The sequence below is a fragment of the Gossypium hirsutum genome, chromosome D01 (genome assembly GCF_007990345.1).
Source record: "Gossypium hirsutum isolate 1008001.06 chromosome D01, Gossypium_hirsutum_v2.1, whole genome shotgun sequence".
NCBI classification, from domain to species: Eukaryota; Viridiplantae; Streptophyta; class Magnoliopsida; order Malvales; family Malvaceae; genus Gossypium; species Gossypium hirsutum.
Genome location: NC_053437.1, coordinates 58,697,449 through 58,715,132, shown reverse-complemented (window position 1 = coordinate 58,715,132; position 17,684 = coordinate 58,697,449). Strand labels below are relative to the sequence as shown.

The 17,684-nt window shown below is 32.0% G+C and overlaps 2 protein-coding genes across 4 annotated transcripts; one reads left to right on the top strand and one right to left on the bottom strand.

Moving 5' to 3' along the window:
- Window positions 1-1,277: 1,277 nt before the first annotated feature.
- On the top strand, window positions 1,278-5,065 carry LOC107921089 (tRNA pseudouridine synthase A). 2 transcript variants are annotated; one of them, XM_016850955.2, is made up of 10 exons: window positions 1,278-1,857; window positions 2,095-2,151; window positions 2,488-2,565; window positions 2,666-2,719; window positions 2,885-2,967; window positions 3,572-3,671; window positions 3,759-3,821; window positions 4,013-4,297; window positions 4,536-4,596; window positions 4,725-5,065. In XM_016850955.2, the coding sequence occupies exons 1-10, from the start codon at window positions 1,624-1,626 to the stop codon at window positions 4,820-4,822; spliced, it is 1,113 nt and encodes a 370-aa protein (XP_016706444.1). In that variant the 5' UTR covers window positions 1,278-1,623; the 3' UTR covers window positions 4,823-5,065. The 2 variants fall into 2 exon arrangements, with proteins under 2 accessions (XP_016706444.1, XP_016706445.1); XM_016850956.2 differs by having other exon boundaries at window positions 1,300-1,857; window positions 2,888-2,967.
- A 1,276-nt stretch (window positions 5,066-6,341) lies between these two features.
- Window positions 6,342-10,239, bottom strand: LOC107922455 (bromodomain testis-specific protein). Of its 2 annotated transcripts, none has more exons than XM_016852502.2 (8): window positions 10,067-10,239; window positions 9,249-9,882; window positions 9,083-9,160; window positions 8,167-8,410; window positions 7,785-7,872; window positions 7,531-7,651; window positions 7,006-7,409; window positions 6,342-6,731 (listed from the first exon to the last, which is right to left on the bottom strand). In XM_016852502.2, exons 2-7 carry the CDS (start codon window positions 9,846-9,848, stop codon window positions 7,194-7,196), a joined length of 1,347 nt encoding a protein of 448 aa, XP_016707991.2. In that variant the 5' UTR covers window positions 9,849-9,882; window positions 10,067-10,239; the 3' UTR covers window positions 6,342-6,731; window positions 7,006-7,193. The 2 variants fall into 2 exon arrangements, with proteins under 2 accessions (XP_016707991.2, XP_040943449.1); XM_041087515.1 differs by having other exon boundaries at window positions 7,531-7,605; window positions 10,067-10,235.
- Between the last annotated feature and the right edge of the window lie 7,445 nt (window positions 10,240-17,684).

The following is a 17,684-nucleotide window of genomic DNA, read 5'->3' as shown; positions in this document are numbered from 1 at the left end:
GACAGAACTTTCATTGGCGTCGTTCCGAAAATTTTACGCCTAATTCTTTTACGAAGTTCTGTCAAATCTATGTTCTGGTTAAAACCCAGTCGCACCGTATTCTCCGACAAAAAAATAACACCATTCTCGGTGTGGCAAACCTCACCATCATAGTAAATAACAACACTAATACGTTCACTCATATTTGAAACTCTAACCTTCTTAACCTCTCTAAATTGTTTCTTCTGTGACTTATGAATTCTGAGAACATTTTCTGCCTAATTTATAGCCTCAGCCCAAACATGCTACTGTAGCAAAAGCGCGTCCACGAGGGCGCGATTTTCACAAATTCTTCTCAAATAGCATCCTGCTAGAAGCGATTTTATACTATTTGCTCAAAAACGTCAAAAAAAATTATTTCTTTCATGACTGACTGTAGCAAAAGCGCGTCCACGAGGGCGCGATTTTACAAATTCTTCTTAAATAGCAACCTGCTAGAAGCGATTTTATACTATTTACTCAGAAACGTAAAAAAAAATTATTTCTTCCATGACCTACTTAGCAAAAGCGCGTCCACGAGGGCATGATTTCACAAATTCTTCTCAAATAGCATCTTGCTAGAAGCGATTTTATACTATTTGATCAGAAACGTCAACTCGAAATCATTTCTTCCAAGACTTAAAAATCCTAAAAAGCCTGAACCCTAAGCCCTAAAAGCTGAAAAAACCTAACGTGGGAAAAACGAAAAAATCGCGTCCCCCGGAACGCGCTACGTGGCTCAGGAAATCGCTACCACGTCAGCAACTCGCGCTGACGTGGTAGCGATTTCTTGACGCATCCCCTGACATTGTGCTGACGTGGACGCGATTTGCAGGAAAATAGACCATTCCGGTAAATAATTAAATAATGGGCTCATTTCAATCATTTTAAAAAAAAATAGTTTTTTTAGTAAAATGCCCAAAATTGATTATAATATAATAAAGGGATAATGTAACTTTTTTTTTAAATTTGATATCCTTTTCCAATTGTTTAATAATATATTAGTAATATTTTTTATGTCATTCATATATTATTTGGGCAAGATCTTTTTTAATTTGAACTTTGAATTCGAAATTTTAAACTTTAAATTTAAATTAAATCTAAACTCTAAATCTTAAATTCTAAATTTAACTTTTTGATTCACGATTTAAATTCGAGGTACAATTTTAAGATTTAAAATTCAAGTTAAAAGAAAATATTTATGAGACAAAAAAAATTACTGAAATATTATAAATAATTGGAAAGAGACCGGATGACGTAACACTCGGCTTATGTAGTTCCCAATTGAAACTCACCTCAAACATGGATGACTCACTTGAGTGATAGGGACTATTATTCCTGCCATGGATTTGTAGTGAAAGGGCAATCATGATTTTTTTTTTCTTCACCAGGTATTTGTATGCACAATCGAGTAAACAATATAGGTGAGTTTAAATTAGGGTCAAGCCAATAACAAAAGATAGCAGTAAGTTAAACCTGCCATTTTTGTACAAAAAGGAAGCTGCTATTTGGGAACAGTATAAATACCGTCCAAAGTCACTGAAAACCCTTTTTGAAACCCACAACTCTACCGTCTCGGACTGTTGTTTGGAGGCTGAGAAACTGATGGAAAAAAGACTAAATGAAATGACGGGAAGTCCCACTGAATCCAGGCCTTCTAAAATACTTAAAAGCCAAGGTCACACCGACCAAGATAAAGAAGATAAACAACTACAAGACTTAAGCATGAGCAAAAACCCTAGAATCCAGCGCTATTTAGTAGCTATTGAGTACATCGGAACTCGCTTCTCTGGGTCGCAGCAGCAGCCCAATTGTCGCACAGTCGTTGGCGTATTAGAGGTAGTACCTTGGTCTCTGTTTTCTTTTTAATTGCGAAACTGAAATGAAGAAGGAAGGCTCTGACATTTCGAATTTTGCAATGGCGTTCTGTTTACAAATTGTATTATCATCGATATAGCACCTTAAGATTTATGTTTTCTTGGATATGGTGCCTTTGTTTCGTTTTATTGCAACGTAAACAAATTCTGGTTGAGATAACAATTAGGTATTGTAAATTTTGATGCTTTGGTTTTGTAGGAGGCTTTTCATAAATTTATAGGTCAGCCGGTTTCGATCTTTTGTTCAAGTCGAACTGTAAGTCTTCATCCTTTTGCTTACTACACTGTTATTATATTCTTTAAACATCTTCTCCATTGCTAGTTAGTAACACTTAATTTAAGGACTACTTTCATGGATTAAGGGATGCACTGACATTTTGGTTAAACTAAGGGTGTGGGATTTTTCAAATAACCTTTATGAAGTCAATCAGTAATGTTACTAAGAAGCTCACTTGTAGTTATAGATATACAATCAACTTTAATTTGCTTGAATAGGACAAATAGTTCCATTGCCACTATCCAATCTGCTATTGGAAAACTATTTTATGAGAATGTCATATAGATTTTTAGTTTTTCTTTTCCCCAATTCCAGGATGCTGGTGTACATGCCTTATCAAATGTTTGCCATGTAGATGTGGAACGCATAAGCAAAAGAAAGCCTGGTGAAGTGGTGAGTATTTACACATAATATTTACTTATTGGAGTATTCTGCGAGTAACTTAATTTTAAATTAGTTTATGACTGCTGCACAATTACTTCTAAAAATGCAGTTACCGCCTCATGAACCATCTGTTGTTAGAAGAGCTGTGAACCATTTCTTACAGGTGTGTTTTCTAACAATCTTTCTAGTTTATGCATTAAGATGTATAAGTCGACTGCTTGTCATCAACCCAGGATTACCAACTTTGTTCTTTGAAAAAAACATTTCTACCTTGATTGTGTTGGTGTTGTGTATCTAATAACACATTGTTTAATTTGGTTTACCTTAGAAGAATGAGGGTGATATTTCAGTGATCGATGTCCGATGTGTTCCAAATGATTTTCATGCAAGGTTTAAAGCTCAGGAGCGCACGTAGGTATTTTTTGATCTTCATTTCTCTATGTGGAGACTCTAACTATGTGGCTCAGCCGACAAATACTTTTGGTGCTATAATTCTCTGTTGGATGTTAAATGTTACTTCTGGGACCTTTCAAGTTTAACCCTTTCCCCAATTACAAGGAATCATGATTAATTAGAATGCAAATCAGCTCTTGGCTTTTCCTTGTGTATTGAAATGGACCTTGGCACTCGAGGATTTGGGCAAGTATAACATTATATGAAAGGAACAAGCTGCTGCATGTTAGGATTCAAATTATTCTGTCAGCTTATCTTCATATGCTAAGCATTTTTTCTGAATTCATTCTTTTAAGTAATTCTTGACCACAATATGTTCTTTATTGAATTTTCCCACCTCTAAGAGATTCAGCTAGTACAATTTAAGCAGATTTCACCCGATATTTTAGGTACCCTATTTGTGTAATGCTATATGCAAGAAGACCCCTTGTTACAATTTAGACGCACATTGATGATTTTTTATGGTGCTCTAAAAGTGCAAGACTATGATTTTGATTTTTTGTATTTCATAAATTGAACTGTATAAGATAGACATCTCAATTTGTGAGAAATAATATTGTAGGTACTTTTACCGCTTGGTTTCTGGCTCTGAACCTTTGTCTACCTTTGAAAAAGAGCGGGCATGGCATGTACCAGAGAAACTAGATCTAAATGCAATGCAGGTGGGTCTGTTTTTTAATTGTGTTCCCCTAATTTGATTTAATTATTGATTTACTCCAAAAATGAGAACTTAATTGATATACTTGTAGGAAGCATGCAAAGTTCTTGTTGGACATCATGATTTTAGTTCCTTCAGGGCAGCAGGTTGCCAGGTGGTTACTTTTCTCATGTGCATAAAGTATCATTATCATATGTGTTACAGGGCTTTACATGTAGATGTACACATACACGCATGTGTATGCCTACATGACATAATCACACAAACATTGTTTCCAAACAGCTGAGAATCTTATTTTTCCATCTTCCTAGTTTTCTTGACTACCCAAAGATGATGTGTGTTTAGGCAAACTCACCAATCAGAACTTTAGATGAACTCCACGTCTGTGAGGTACCTGCAACTCCTTATTTCCCGTCAATCACAGAGAGGGAACAGAACAATTCAAGCTTGAAAGATTCTCATACATGCTCTGTTAAGCCTGATGTTGAGCTCCCCATTAATTCATTCTCCAATACTAATGATATGGTAGACACGAATAATGGTAAAAGTAATCTAGAAGAATTTGGAATAAGGAGGAGACATCGCAGCTATGTGGTAACAGCACGGGCACGCTCCTTTCTTTACCACCAGGTTTCAGTTATTGCCTTTTTTATATATGATTTTGATGACCCATCCGTTAGTTGTTAAGTTCACTACTTTGTGCAACAATTTTCAACCCAGTCCAAGGGAGACAACAATTGAATAACATTCATCCCTATTTGATGTATCCTTCGTCTTACTGATAATTTATCTTTGTAGGACATTAGCTGTTCAATCATTCATATATATATATATATAATATGTCAATCTTCTGCTGGATTTCATGCAGGTCAGACTGCTTGTTGGTGTTCTCAAATGTGTTGGTACCGGAGAGTTGACAACTTCTGATGGTATTATTTTCATTTTATGTTCAGTTTCATGTGCATACAGACAATTGTTTATTCTAATCGAGTTTTTTAACCCCTTTTTTTCTTTTCCGGGACGGTGTTCATGCATTGAATCGAATGAATTATTTCAGTGGAAAGAATTATGAATGCAAAAACAGTGACTGCCGCAAGTCCAATGGCCCCTGCATGTGGTTTATACCTTGGACGTGTGAAGTATGACCTACCATGATCATGAGATGCTTAAGCTGTTGTTTCCTACTACATGAGCCTCTACTTTGGTCCAGGGACGGACTCTAAAATGGGGCTAATTTCCCCCCCAAAACTATTACGAATACAGTAATTTTAAATGTCTTTATTGAAATTTCAGTCGTATTATAATAAGTAACAAGACTATTTGGATAGGTAGTTCATCACTCTTTCAAGAAAGTACATTTCCAAGAAATATCTGGTAATGGAGTTAAATACTTGAACATTCTTTTCTCTTTATTTTTTGTATTTTTTTGGTCAACAAATTAAACATTCAAAGCATACTTCAGGCAAGCAATCTCCTGCCTTAACCAAGGAGCAAACATTGTTTACAACATCAATCAAAACATGCAAGGATATGCAATATATTCATCCTGATTAATTTTTATATTTTAATTTTATTAATTTAATTTTAGTTTTGATCTAAACGATAATAGTTAAATCTATTAGGTCAAATTTTGTTGCTGTTTCATATTATGGCGTAAATTGTAGACTTTTTTTTTTCAATTTGATCTTTGTGGGATCATTTACTCTTCAAATTTTGAAAATAGTCTAAACTCAAATAGTAGTTGAATGGATTAACTAAAATAATAATGGCTTTTTGTGAATATCAAGTGGAAATGACAAATAGTTCGACAATATACTTGTGACATAAAATTTTGATATTTGAAAATATCAAAATTTAACAGTTTGATCATAATTTCAATTTTTTAAAAAATACAGGAATTAAAAATAATTAAATTAGAATATAATATTAAATTCACAATTTCCGTATAATACAAATACTAATAGTAAAATTTTGACAAAAATTTATATACAGTAAAAAGAAATGAACACAATATATATATCTTTAAAAAAAATTACAAAAACAGCACCATAAACAAAATATGATATATCTAAGAATTAGTCTTTAATGCATTAACTAATGGCAATATGACAATATTTAATGATGAAACCCCAACATTAGGCCTGTTAAGGTGCTCACCATATCCCCAAGGTTGTGCTTGCGTTATAATTTAAATGAATGCTTGTGGGTTTGAAATTATATTGTATAAAAAAATTAATTATATAAATAAAAATTTCTAACGGAAAAAATAAAAATCATTAATGGTCTTGAAGAAAAGAAGGAATAACTTTATTTAGGACTAAAGATAATGTTTTAGAAGTTGTTATTCACCTTAATGAGGTGTGAGATTGTAATTTACTAACATTGTATATCATATTTAATAATTTTTATATTTGTGGTAAACAGCCACAACTATATTTAACAATTGTGGGGTTAAAGTTAGATGAGATGAACTAAAAACACACCCAAATTTGATCCATACATTTTTTTTTCTCAAAGCAAGACTCCAAAACATTAATAGACATGACAAACTAATATCATAGTTCTCCACTCCTCACCTAGAATTCTTATTTTAAACATAAAAAAGTAGATGAACAAAATGATTTTAACACTTTATCAAGAATGAAAGACTATAGTTATCTGATAAAAGGAGGAATTAGAGGAAGGATACTTGGATTAGAGGAGTAAGCCACAAATGTAGATCAGATCTAGTGTCAGAGCATTCTGTGTGCATAGCAGCTAATAATTTACAACGGTATTATGTAAATCACCTATTTCCCCTAGACAGATTTTTCCAGGGTTATGCCAAATACCTCTTGACAAAGGAAAGAACCGCAAGAAATCTCATAATCTACTTCATGAATGACTCGATAGCTGAATGAACTAGACTAGTTTGAGAATCCCGATTCAGAACCAATGAATGACGGCCACTCCAAACAGACTTCTTATTGTCAGGAAAGAGAACTCCACATAATTTAAGAAGCATGGGATTCTCGAAGCAGAAGCTCTCCAACATTTTAGACCTTTGTTGCCTTTCTTGAGCCTCCTGTTATTACATGAACACCATTAACTCAGTGCATGACCAAAATACATAGTAGCATGTCATAGAAATGCAAAATAGAAACCTTGAACTCTTAAAACATCACTATGCCAAGAACTTTACATGGTGTTTAAACCATGTTCCAAACAAGTAGGAATAAAGTTTGTGCAATGAAGGAGGAACAGAATAGATTATTACATTTTAGAAATCAGAGTACATTGCAAATGATGCAAAAAGAAAAGGTGGGGAGGGAAAAAAGGGAAATGGGGGACACAAATACCTTGTATCTCTGTTGTTGAACTGCTTTACTTTCTTCTTCGTTTTGTGTTGTAATTCCTTTCTGGTTTTGGACTACTGCACCAGACTTATCCACTGTTTCAGGCTGAGATTTTCTACTACGCTCCTCTGACAAGCTATCTCTGAACTGTGATTGCTCTTTCGTTTGACCTTCATCTTTGTTAATAGTCTTTATCTCGTTTTCTTCCTCATCCTCCTCTTCCTCTTCTTCCCCATCATCTTCCTCCTCCTCATGCCTCTCCTCCATACGGCTATACGATGCTCAGACACCTCCCCTTTCACCTTTTCTCCTTCACCTTCCACCTCAGCATCTGCATATGGGTCCACTGATTCATCCATATTTAATGATGAATCTTCACCATAAGGACTACCAACAGGTGAAAATTCCTACAATCAAGAAACAGAAAAGAGAAGTCAATCTTCTGTTTAGAATATTAAAAGTAATTCTTCTGCCGATCAATTTAGCCTTAAACCTAAGCATTAGTCCAATAAATTAGCAGCAGCTTACCTCTTGCAGGAGATCCAGGACTCCAGAATGACCTTTAGCCATTCTAGCATTTGCCTCGCGCTCTCTCTTGCGTCGCTTCAAGACGCAAATAGCACATAAGCAATCGCTTTTATGGCACCTTCTGCAAAATGAAGGATGAAAAGCAAATAGAGAAAATATATGCTTTGTTTAAAAAAAAGTTTAATGCGGATGAAACTTTCCAGAAAGCACCATCGTGCAGAAGAGAGAAAGAGGAAAACCCCATGACAACATACCCATGTTTTCGGTTTTTCAGTTTTGATTGACCAGATTTTATCTGCATTTTCCCCTGGCTGGAATCCTCAACATCACCGCCTTCAGCACCTGATACAAAGGAAATAAAAACTTCTAGTACAGCCATGTCTATGATGCCAAAAAATCCTCAGCTCCACATAGGAAAACAATTTTTATGAGAAAAATGACCAATATTACGAGGTTTTATCTTTAACACAAGGATCAGAAAGGCAAAGAGCTTCATAGATGGGATAAAGAATACTCATAATTTTAAAAACCTTCCTCAGAAACTAAAAATGACAGATGCATAAGCAAATTCAGTATTAAAAATAAAAAGGAAAATGCATCAATTGTTAGGTAGCACAAGTCAGCATCAATTCTCACCATTTGCTCCTTTTGAATGTTCAGTGTATAATCCTGCTGCTGTCCAATACTTCATGAAATTCTTCTTCACTCGTCTCATTAGGTCCAAGATAGCATCACCTTTGTTGTTGTACTTGCAACAATTATCCCAAATGTACTGTACATCCTTAAACACATCTTCTGAATCCATGTACTTGTCCCCACTTTCAAAATTGTTGCATATAGTTCCAAAATCCATTGGTGTGTCTATGATATCAAAATAGTCCTTCATTTTTGATACAGAAAAGAATTAAAGAAATAAAATATCTTGGTAGACCTAAGAAATAGGAATGAGAAAGCTATATGGCATACAGCAAGACATAAATGTATCATCCAAGTCTGCAGAACAACAAATAGAAAAGGCATTGGCTTCCCTACAACAAAACTCTCTTAGGTAGTGTTTGGGAATTAGGATTTGGATTTCAAAAATATTCTAAATTGAGTGGTAAACTATCTAGAAACGTCACATTCATGATCATTTCTAAAATCCATGGATTTTTTAGATGCCTATTTAGTAATGAAATTGAAATTTTCAAAATCTTTTTTGATTTGATAAATCCATGTTTTTATACTTTTCTAATATACTTTATATTGAATCTCAACTAATTTGTCTATAACATAAGCATTTCATTCTTACAATTTACATAATAAATGAAATCCAAATCCAAATTCTGAAATCCATGTTCCCAAACGGAGCATTAAGATATTAACTAACTCCCTAAGGAGAACAATACCAATAGCCATAATACTACAAATGCATTGATCATCAAGACCTGAAGAAATAATTAATTATCTATCATCTAAAGACCCCTTGAATAATACAAAGAATAAACTGCGGCAAAAGCTGGAAATCTTTAATATCCTTAGGCTATAAATATAGCTTGTTATTCACACTTACAGGTATCCCCAGAGCTTCAGGGTTGACAGGCTCATTGAAGGGAGCAGCTGCTTCCATTTTCATCACTTTCTTTATCACCTAGGAAGAGCAAACAACAAACCACAATGAAAAGATGAGACAAAACAAAATAAATGCTAATGGAAACAAAGTTAAACCTCCAACATACCGTCAGAGCAGAATCTAATTCTTGCTTATTATACCGAGAACCCAAACGAGGCATCTTTGCTTCTTTCTGGAAAGAAGACTCACGTTCTTCTCCTATAACATTACCACTCTTATCAGCATTTGAACCAGCCAACATCCTAGATGACTTAATCTTGATACTTCCAGCTTTCCTTGACACGCTACTAGAAACACCCATTTTCATCTCTGCAGATGAATTAGCACTGTCTTCCATTTTCTCATAAACCCCACCTTGTCTCTCAAACCCTACTTGTGGACTACTCTTATCGGTATCACTATGCGAAGGGACATCAGATTCCAACACTTTTGATGATGTCTTGAGCTTCACCTTAACACGACCAACGGACTTACCAACGGCCTTATCCACAGAGCTATCAGGATTTACGCTGGTGACATTGAATGCCGGATCGGTTCTGGTAGATGAAGGAGTATCAACTTCCATCCCAGATTCATAATCATCATTAACAGAATTATCATCAGTATTTACACTCGCAACATTGCCAGTACCCTCATTGGGAGCCACCAAAGCAGCAGCATTGGCTTTAGCTTTATTTCCTTTCTTATGCCCTCTCTTTCGTTTCATTTGTCTAAACAAAAATTCAGTCTTTTCTTACACACTACAACCAATCATAAAATAACATAAAACTAAGTTAAAAGCATTTCCACCAATCCAAAGATCACTTGTATTTTCTAAAAAAATTGAAATTACACAGAAACCCAATTCCCAAAAACCCTAGAAAGTTCGGATGTATTGTCAAAAAGTGTAACTTTCAGAGACAGAGAGAGAGTGTGTTAGGTTACCTTTTGTTTGTGAGAGTAATTAACGAACGAACGTTAGGTATTTGGGTCAGAGATTTTCTAACGGAGCCGGGATTTTATTTGATTTTGAGTTTCCAACGTTCTTCCTTCGATTTTCCTCTGTAAACTGCTTCCCGCAACAAAATAAATCAGATTCGCTGAACCACGACGTCGTATTTATATTTTAGATTTAAGTACCCTATCAATATTATATAGCACATGGGTGGGAAAAAATTATACAACAGATTTATAAAATGTTTTTGAAAAAGTTATATTTTCTTGTGTTTATTTTCTATTGTTTTGTAGATTTCTTTAAAATATTTCATAAAAGTCATTTTCAATTAAACAAACATACATTTGATATTTTCTTATTTTTTCATTGTTTAATTGAATTTATTTTTATCTATAATTTTATATTTTACATTATTTTTGCATATATTAAAAATATAATGTTAAATTCAGATTCATTACAACGTCATTTTTTAATTACATGATTAGCAAGTGAGTATTTTTTATTTAAAAATGTGACATCAACAAAATTGACACAAAAAAATGTAATGATGTCAACAATTGGACTTGATTTTCAAATTTAAAAAGTAAAAGAACTAAATTCTTGAAAATAAAAATACAAAAACTAAATTGCAAATCTATGAAGTACACATAGACTTATGACATATTTTAACCTTTATACTACAAAACATTTATTATTAACATATTTATAATAGTAATAAAATTTATTATTACAATATTAATATTAAATATTTTCAATAACATGTGAATAATATTATTTAAAATTATTATTTTTAAAATTGAAATATTAAATAATTTATTAAAATGATAAATTATATTTATTATATTAATATATCAAATAGAAATTCTATCACGCGTGCATGCGTGTTGAAATTACGTACTTATAATACATATATTAATTTAAAATTAACATTCAATAAATGATGAAACGTATTATTTGGAAGTAATTAATTTAATAATAACACATTAAATATTTATAATATTAAAATAAAAAATAGATTAAAATGGATGGAGTTAATAAAGTATGTATAATACAATTAAAATATAAATATTAAATTATAATAAAGCTTTGGTTTAATGGTAAATAAGGGCGAAGCCAAAAAAAATTTTTGGTAAAAATGTAATTTTTAACATTTTAATAGCCTATATCTTTATAATTTTAAAGGATTAAATTAATTTTTTATCATTTTTGGGGACTTAAGTGCACTCTTACCATTACTAATTTAAAATTTTATAAATTATAAAGGGGCTTAAATAATAAAAAAATTCCATTTTAGGGGAGCCGAGGCCCCTGCCAGCCTCGTAGCTTTGCTACTGATGGGAAAGTTAATGTTTTATCTATATCTATATATATAATATATATAAAAATACAGATTTAGAAAAACTTTTGAAAATACACCTTATTTTCTATCATATTCTAAATTCACATTTAAAAAATAATTATAGTATTTAATTTAGAATTATTAGTTAAAAAAGTCAAAATAAAATAGAAGTTGTGATAATTATACATTTAAAAATAATTATAATTTAATAGAAATTGTGATAATTACACTCTTAAAAATAATTAGAATTTAAATTACAATTATTAGTTAAAAAAGAGTTGTGCTAATTTTTGAATAAAGTTATTACTTAAATAGAACTCTAAGTATAAACTTTTGAATTGGTGACTATACCCTTTATTTTTCATGATATTATTTTGAATAAGGTTACTTTGCATTAATTACCTAAAGTAAAACTATATTGCATGTTTACTATGATAAAAGTGCTTTAAATATTATTTGAAATTTTTCTATTATAATATTTGTTTTGATAAGTTAATATGTTTTAATTATATTCAATAATTCAATAAGAAATATTATTTTATGTTAATTATTGTAATTAAAATATAATATTTAAAAACTAATTAACTATTAGATACGTAAAATCACATGTAATACATATGACACTAGAAACAGTTAATATAAATAGGACGGGTTCAGATCCAATCAAATACAAATTTTTAATTCGAATAATATAATTTATTTTAATTATTTATCTCAATATTGTATCAAGAGAGAGAAATAATGTACCAAACTTTTTCCGATAATGATCTTAGTACTTTTCAAACATATTTTCCTTCAAAAATACATATCACCTAAAGCATAAGCCTCATTAACAATACCATATAACTTTAAAAAAAATCAGATTCAAACATGCCTAAAGTTTCAAGTTGGTGGTGAATCTATGGAGCTTTGACATATTCACACTTGAAATTCCTTCATGGGCAACCTTTAAAATGTTATAGGCTTCTCTTATAGATGCATATTAAGAAATCCTTCGAAATTTCTCTAGATCCACTCTATGGAAGATAGCATATAAGGTTTTTAAATTGTAATTTGTTGATTTATCTTCCTTTGTAGTCCAAGTAGTTTCAGGTTTGGGGGTCTTCTCAATTGTTTATAGTGGTTCTCGTCTTATTAGAACTGCTTTTCATGCCCTTTTATCAATAGATTTGATAAAAGTTCTCATTTTAGCTTTCCAATAAACGCAGTTTGACCTATCTAGGAATTGTGGTCTAGTTGTTGATCCTCTTCCTTTATAGCTTCTATGTGAACTGGTCAGACATAGGATCTGCATCAAATATGTTATGAATTCATTCAAATACTAGTTGATTGTATGTCTGGCTAGGTTGTGGGCACAATTACTAAAACAACGGCAAAAAATTTAAAACATAGAAAAATTGTTTATGTAATTCGAATTTAATCTACTTCTATAAGGCCTTACTTAGAAAATAAATCCACTAAAATTCACTCTGTATAAAGAACTCAATGATTTAAACCCAACTCCTTCACTCAAGTTACAACCTTATCTTTGTACATCTTAATATATCTCTCACATGTTGCTATCTCAATTAGTTAGCAAATGTTATCTAACATCACCTTTATTGAGCCATCCTAATTTTAATATCTATATTTTTTTTATCAACTTTATATCTTATCTTTAATTTCAAATACACTCTCAAATCAAAATGTCGTTCTTTCCTCCTTATTTGTATTTCAAGCTAATGCCAAAATCTTCAAATAACATGAGACTTTTTTTTCATCTTCCATTCTTTGAATAAAATGTTATCCTTATGTCAATATCTGATGAGTCTTTAAATGTTCATATACCCAAGTTTAAGTAGATATTCTTTGTTGCTTTTTTACAAAATGAAAAAAATACAATCGTAAAAAATAGGCAACTAAAACATCATGTTGTGGCAGGTGTGGTTCTTTATATTGGTACAACTGTTGGATCGTCGGCACCCCTATGGCGCAGCGGAAAAAATCAAAATCGACGACCCTAACCATGGGTCCATGTGTGAAGAACGAATCGGGGTGAAAAGATTACGAAATTACCTAATATTTCGATTGAGAAGACAGTAACTTCTTGACAATGTGTAGTTTGATCTACAGTCAAACCAAGCCGCAATCTATCGAGACTCCGACCTCTACGTAATCCACCCAATTGACTACGAACGGAAGAAATCCCCAAAACAGTTTTGAGAGTTATATTCCTTTGACGGCTGCTAGACCTTTAAAAATAAAGAAAAACGGGATTCTAATATATCCCTTTATTTTTAGGGTTTTTAGGAATTAAATAAATATAATAATATTTTAAATCGAAAATTATAATTACATTAATTATAATATAATTTCGGTAAACCATATATTTATTTAAATTCATATGCTAATCAAATTCATGTCCTCATTATGCGTACAACAACCTTGTACATAATGTGTTGGAAATTTGATTACTGAATTAAATTAATTCTATAATTAATTTAATTCAAGTGACACCCAAAAATAATACCAACTATGATTTATTCCGTTCATTTCAACTATAGGGTGTGATCCTGTAGGTTCCTGTAACGTTAGCAGTAATACTAGAACGATTCCAATGTTACAAACAATGAGTGGCATCTAGCAATGCATCATTGCTACCTAAGTCACAAGAGATCATGATTCGACATAACCTTTTATGATTAACCTTTTATGCAATAATCCTTAAGTCCTTTATCTCTGGGTTGGACACAAGTCATGGAATAGTCACACTTGTATAGTCCATTCCATGTTCCTTGATATCTTAAGCAGACTACGATATACAAATAAGTATGACATCTCATATCAACTTATTTGAGCATGGCCATGCATTTCTAGTCTCACTTAATCAAGTGGCCCAAGATATTACTCCCATTATGTAGGAGGGACTTATTCTATATCGACCAACCATATCCCTCTACATCGATTGTGATATATCCAACATCAGCCTTTATAGAACAACCAGTTACGGTGTACGTTTAACTGTATCAAAATATACTACTCACGATGTTGGGATTATGATGATCTCAAGTCTGAGGATCATATACATATTAATCACTATGAGTAATGTCGTGACAATTACATAATAATCCAAGAGACATACTCATAATGGGTCAGTCCAATATGTTGTTCTCTAACACACATATTCATGCATCGATTCTGACATTCCATATCAATGACAACTCTTTATCATCAATCAACTACATGTTAGTCTTAATGCATTATCGTTGTCCTATCCAACAATAATACTTGACTAAGGATCTTTTAAGAATAATCATATTATTCTTAGGACATTATTATAAAACAGCTTATTTATACACATAGAAAAGAAACTGAAATAATAACGGTAACGCCTTATATTAATAAACATGATAAATCAAGTATGTTATTACAACCATCTCATGATTGGTCTTTGGGCATACTCTAACAACAACCTTACCTCACAACATGTATCCTAACACATAACATCATCCATGCAACTAAGCACCATCCAACATTTGATCATTCAGCTGAGTTGTCTATGTAACACCGTTAGCCCATCCTGGTCGCCGAGACTAAGCTACAGAATGCTATAGTACAAAACGGAACAGTTACAAACCTTTAACGGATAGTTCGAGTCAAAAATCATTTTCTATCATAACATAAGTCATTTAGAATAAATTTAAACTTTTCCTGAGCTTAATACGAGCTTACATGAGATCTAAAATTGACCCAAAATCAAACAATGACCAAATTACAAAGTTTGAAAAATACAAAGCTGGCGTTGTGACGAGATTTTCTCCATGTCGTGACATTGCCAAATAATATGTCACGTCACAACATCGAAACACTTGATGTCAGGAAATCACAAACTATTGGCCGACGTTGCGACAAGGAAAGATCGATGTCGGGACGAGAAACCTATTTTCGGTGTAATTTGGCTATTTGGTACTTGCTTCAAACTAATCATCCAAATAGGTCAAATAATGCATTTGATATCATTTGAACATGTTCAAAACATACCAATTTCATGCCAAAACATAACATATAATCATCTAATCAATCCACAAAACCAATATGCAACATTAGACACCAAATCATAATAAGGATACATGAATCATTCCAAACCATTTCACCTATTTATATCATTTCATATGACATATACATTTAAAACAACAAGTTGATTCAAGCATACCAAACTCATTATAATTACCTATCCATATATGCATATCAATATACCAAAACTATGAACGTGAGCAAATTAACATCACCATATGTGTTCAAAATCAACTGTGTTTCAAACATGTTTAACATTGCAAACAACTTGACACTCCTAAGTACATGTCAGATATAATCGAGTTCAAGCGATCAAAAGTCTACCGAACTAGGAGATGGATAGTGTGAGCTTATCGAGGATCTGATCGACGCATTCTGCAAGTCAAGATCTACAGAAAGAAAGGCAACCGAATAACCATTATGGAATGCTTAGTAAGCTAATACGAAATTTCACTTAACTTACTTAAACTTTATATCAATTTAATCAATAGAAATACATATATGCATATCAGGACATTTCTTTGATATCCTTAAGCATTCTTATACCAGACATAATAAAATCAAAGTATTCAAATCACAAGCACGTACCACCATACTAATTATTTTCATGTATATCCCTCATATACATTTTATAAACATATCAAATAAGTTCACAATCACTTTTTCCAACCATTTGCACCTTTAGTGCATTTGTACACTTCCAAACCTACTTAAAACATGTTCAACACATTCCAACAATGTAATTTAAATAGTTCAATTCAATTGAATTCAATATCAACTTTTCAATATTATACGTATAATCAATTCAACATTTAACCACTTTAAAATATCAAATCCATATCATGCACAACTATCTTGTTACCTTAGTTTTTAGAGTTGAATGAATATACAAACATATGTCAAGTTACCCGTCTAGGCTTAACCTTTTAAATGGCATTAGATTACTCGTCCGAGCTAAATCTATGTCCCAAATATTTTTGATATATCAATTGCTCATCCGATCTAAACATATAATCGTATTAGGTTACCCGTCTATGCTAAACATTTATCGATACATCAAATAGCTTGGTCAAAGCTGTAATGTATAGGTCAGGTTACCCGTCCGGGCTGGACCTTTAAACGACCTCAGGTTGCTTGATCGAGCTGAACATATATTAATGTCAGGTTACCCATCCAAGCTAAACTTTTATTGATACATTAAATAGCTTGTCCAAAGTTGTATATACATATAAGGTTATCCGTCTAGGCTAAACCTATAAAACGACATCAGATTATTTGTCTGAGCTAAACTTGTGTCACATGTATCTTTGAGTCTGTAACAAATGTTAGATCTCAGAAGCATAAAAATCAACCTGTAACCATTTGTACAATACATTTACCAATTTTCATTGGAGTAATTCCATCTTGTAAGTTCATGTTATTCCATTTCAATTTAATTCATTCTCACCCTTTTGTACTAAATTATAAGCAATCCAAAGTTCACTAGAATTTATTTATATTATTACAATATAAAATGCATAAAAATCAAAGCATTATTATGCCATATGAATTTATCTGACAAAAACAACAATTGCTAAGATGTCGGGGACTAATCTACAATTTTCCCTTTTACGTGATTATCCTCTATCTGGTTTAAATCCTGATCTATATCATAATTTAATTAAATTATCAATTTCAAACATCAATTACAGCTTACTCTAGTTATGTAACAGTTTAATTTCATCTATTTGTTTATTCCCTCAAGTTTTGCATTTTATTCAATTAGTCCCTAAAACCGAAACAATTATAACTTTCACATTTAAGCTTCATTTTTCAATATGATTTCAATTTCATCCTTATATGACCCTATATTATCTATAATTACATAAATTTCATGTCAATTTCAAAATATTTACATTTTAGTCCCTAAGTTCAAAACTAACAATTTTCACTCTACAAACTAGTCTTTTTTATATCTAAGTATCAAATCTAACCAAATAAGACCAAAAGCTTCAATATTCAACAATGAAAACTTTTATAAACTTTAAAAATTTTGAAAAATAACATACGGGTTAGCTAAACCGAGCTGCCACAATCTCAAAAACATAAAATTTATGAAAAACAGACGACACTTACCATGTAAGGGCCAAATGTTCTTGAAGCTCTTCTCAAGCTTTCTTTGGTGTTAAACGGTTGAGGAAGATGAGAGAAATAAAGATGGTACTTTTTGTTTTATT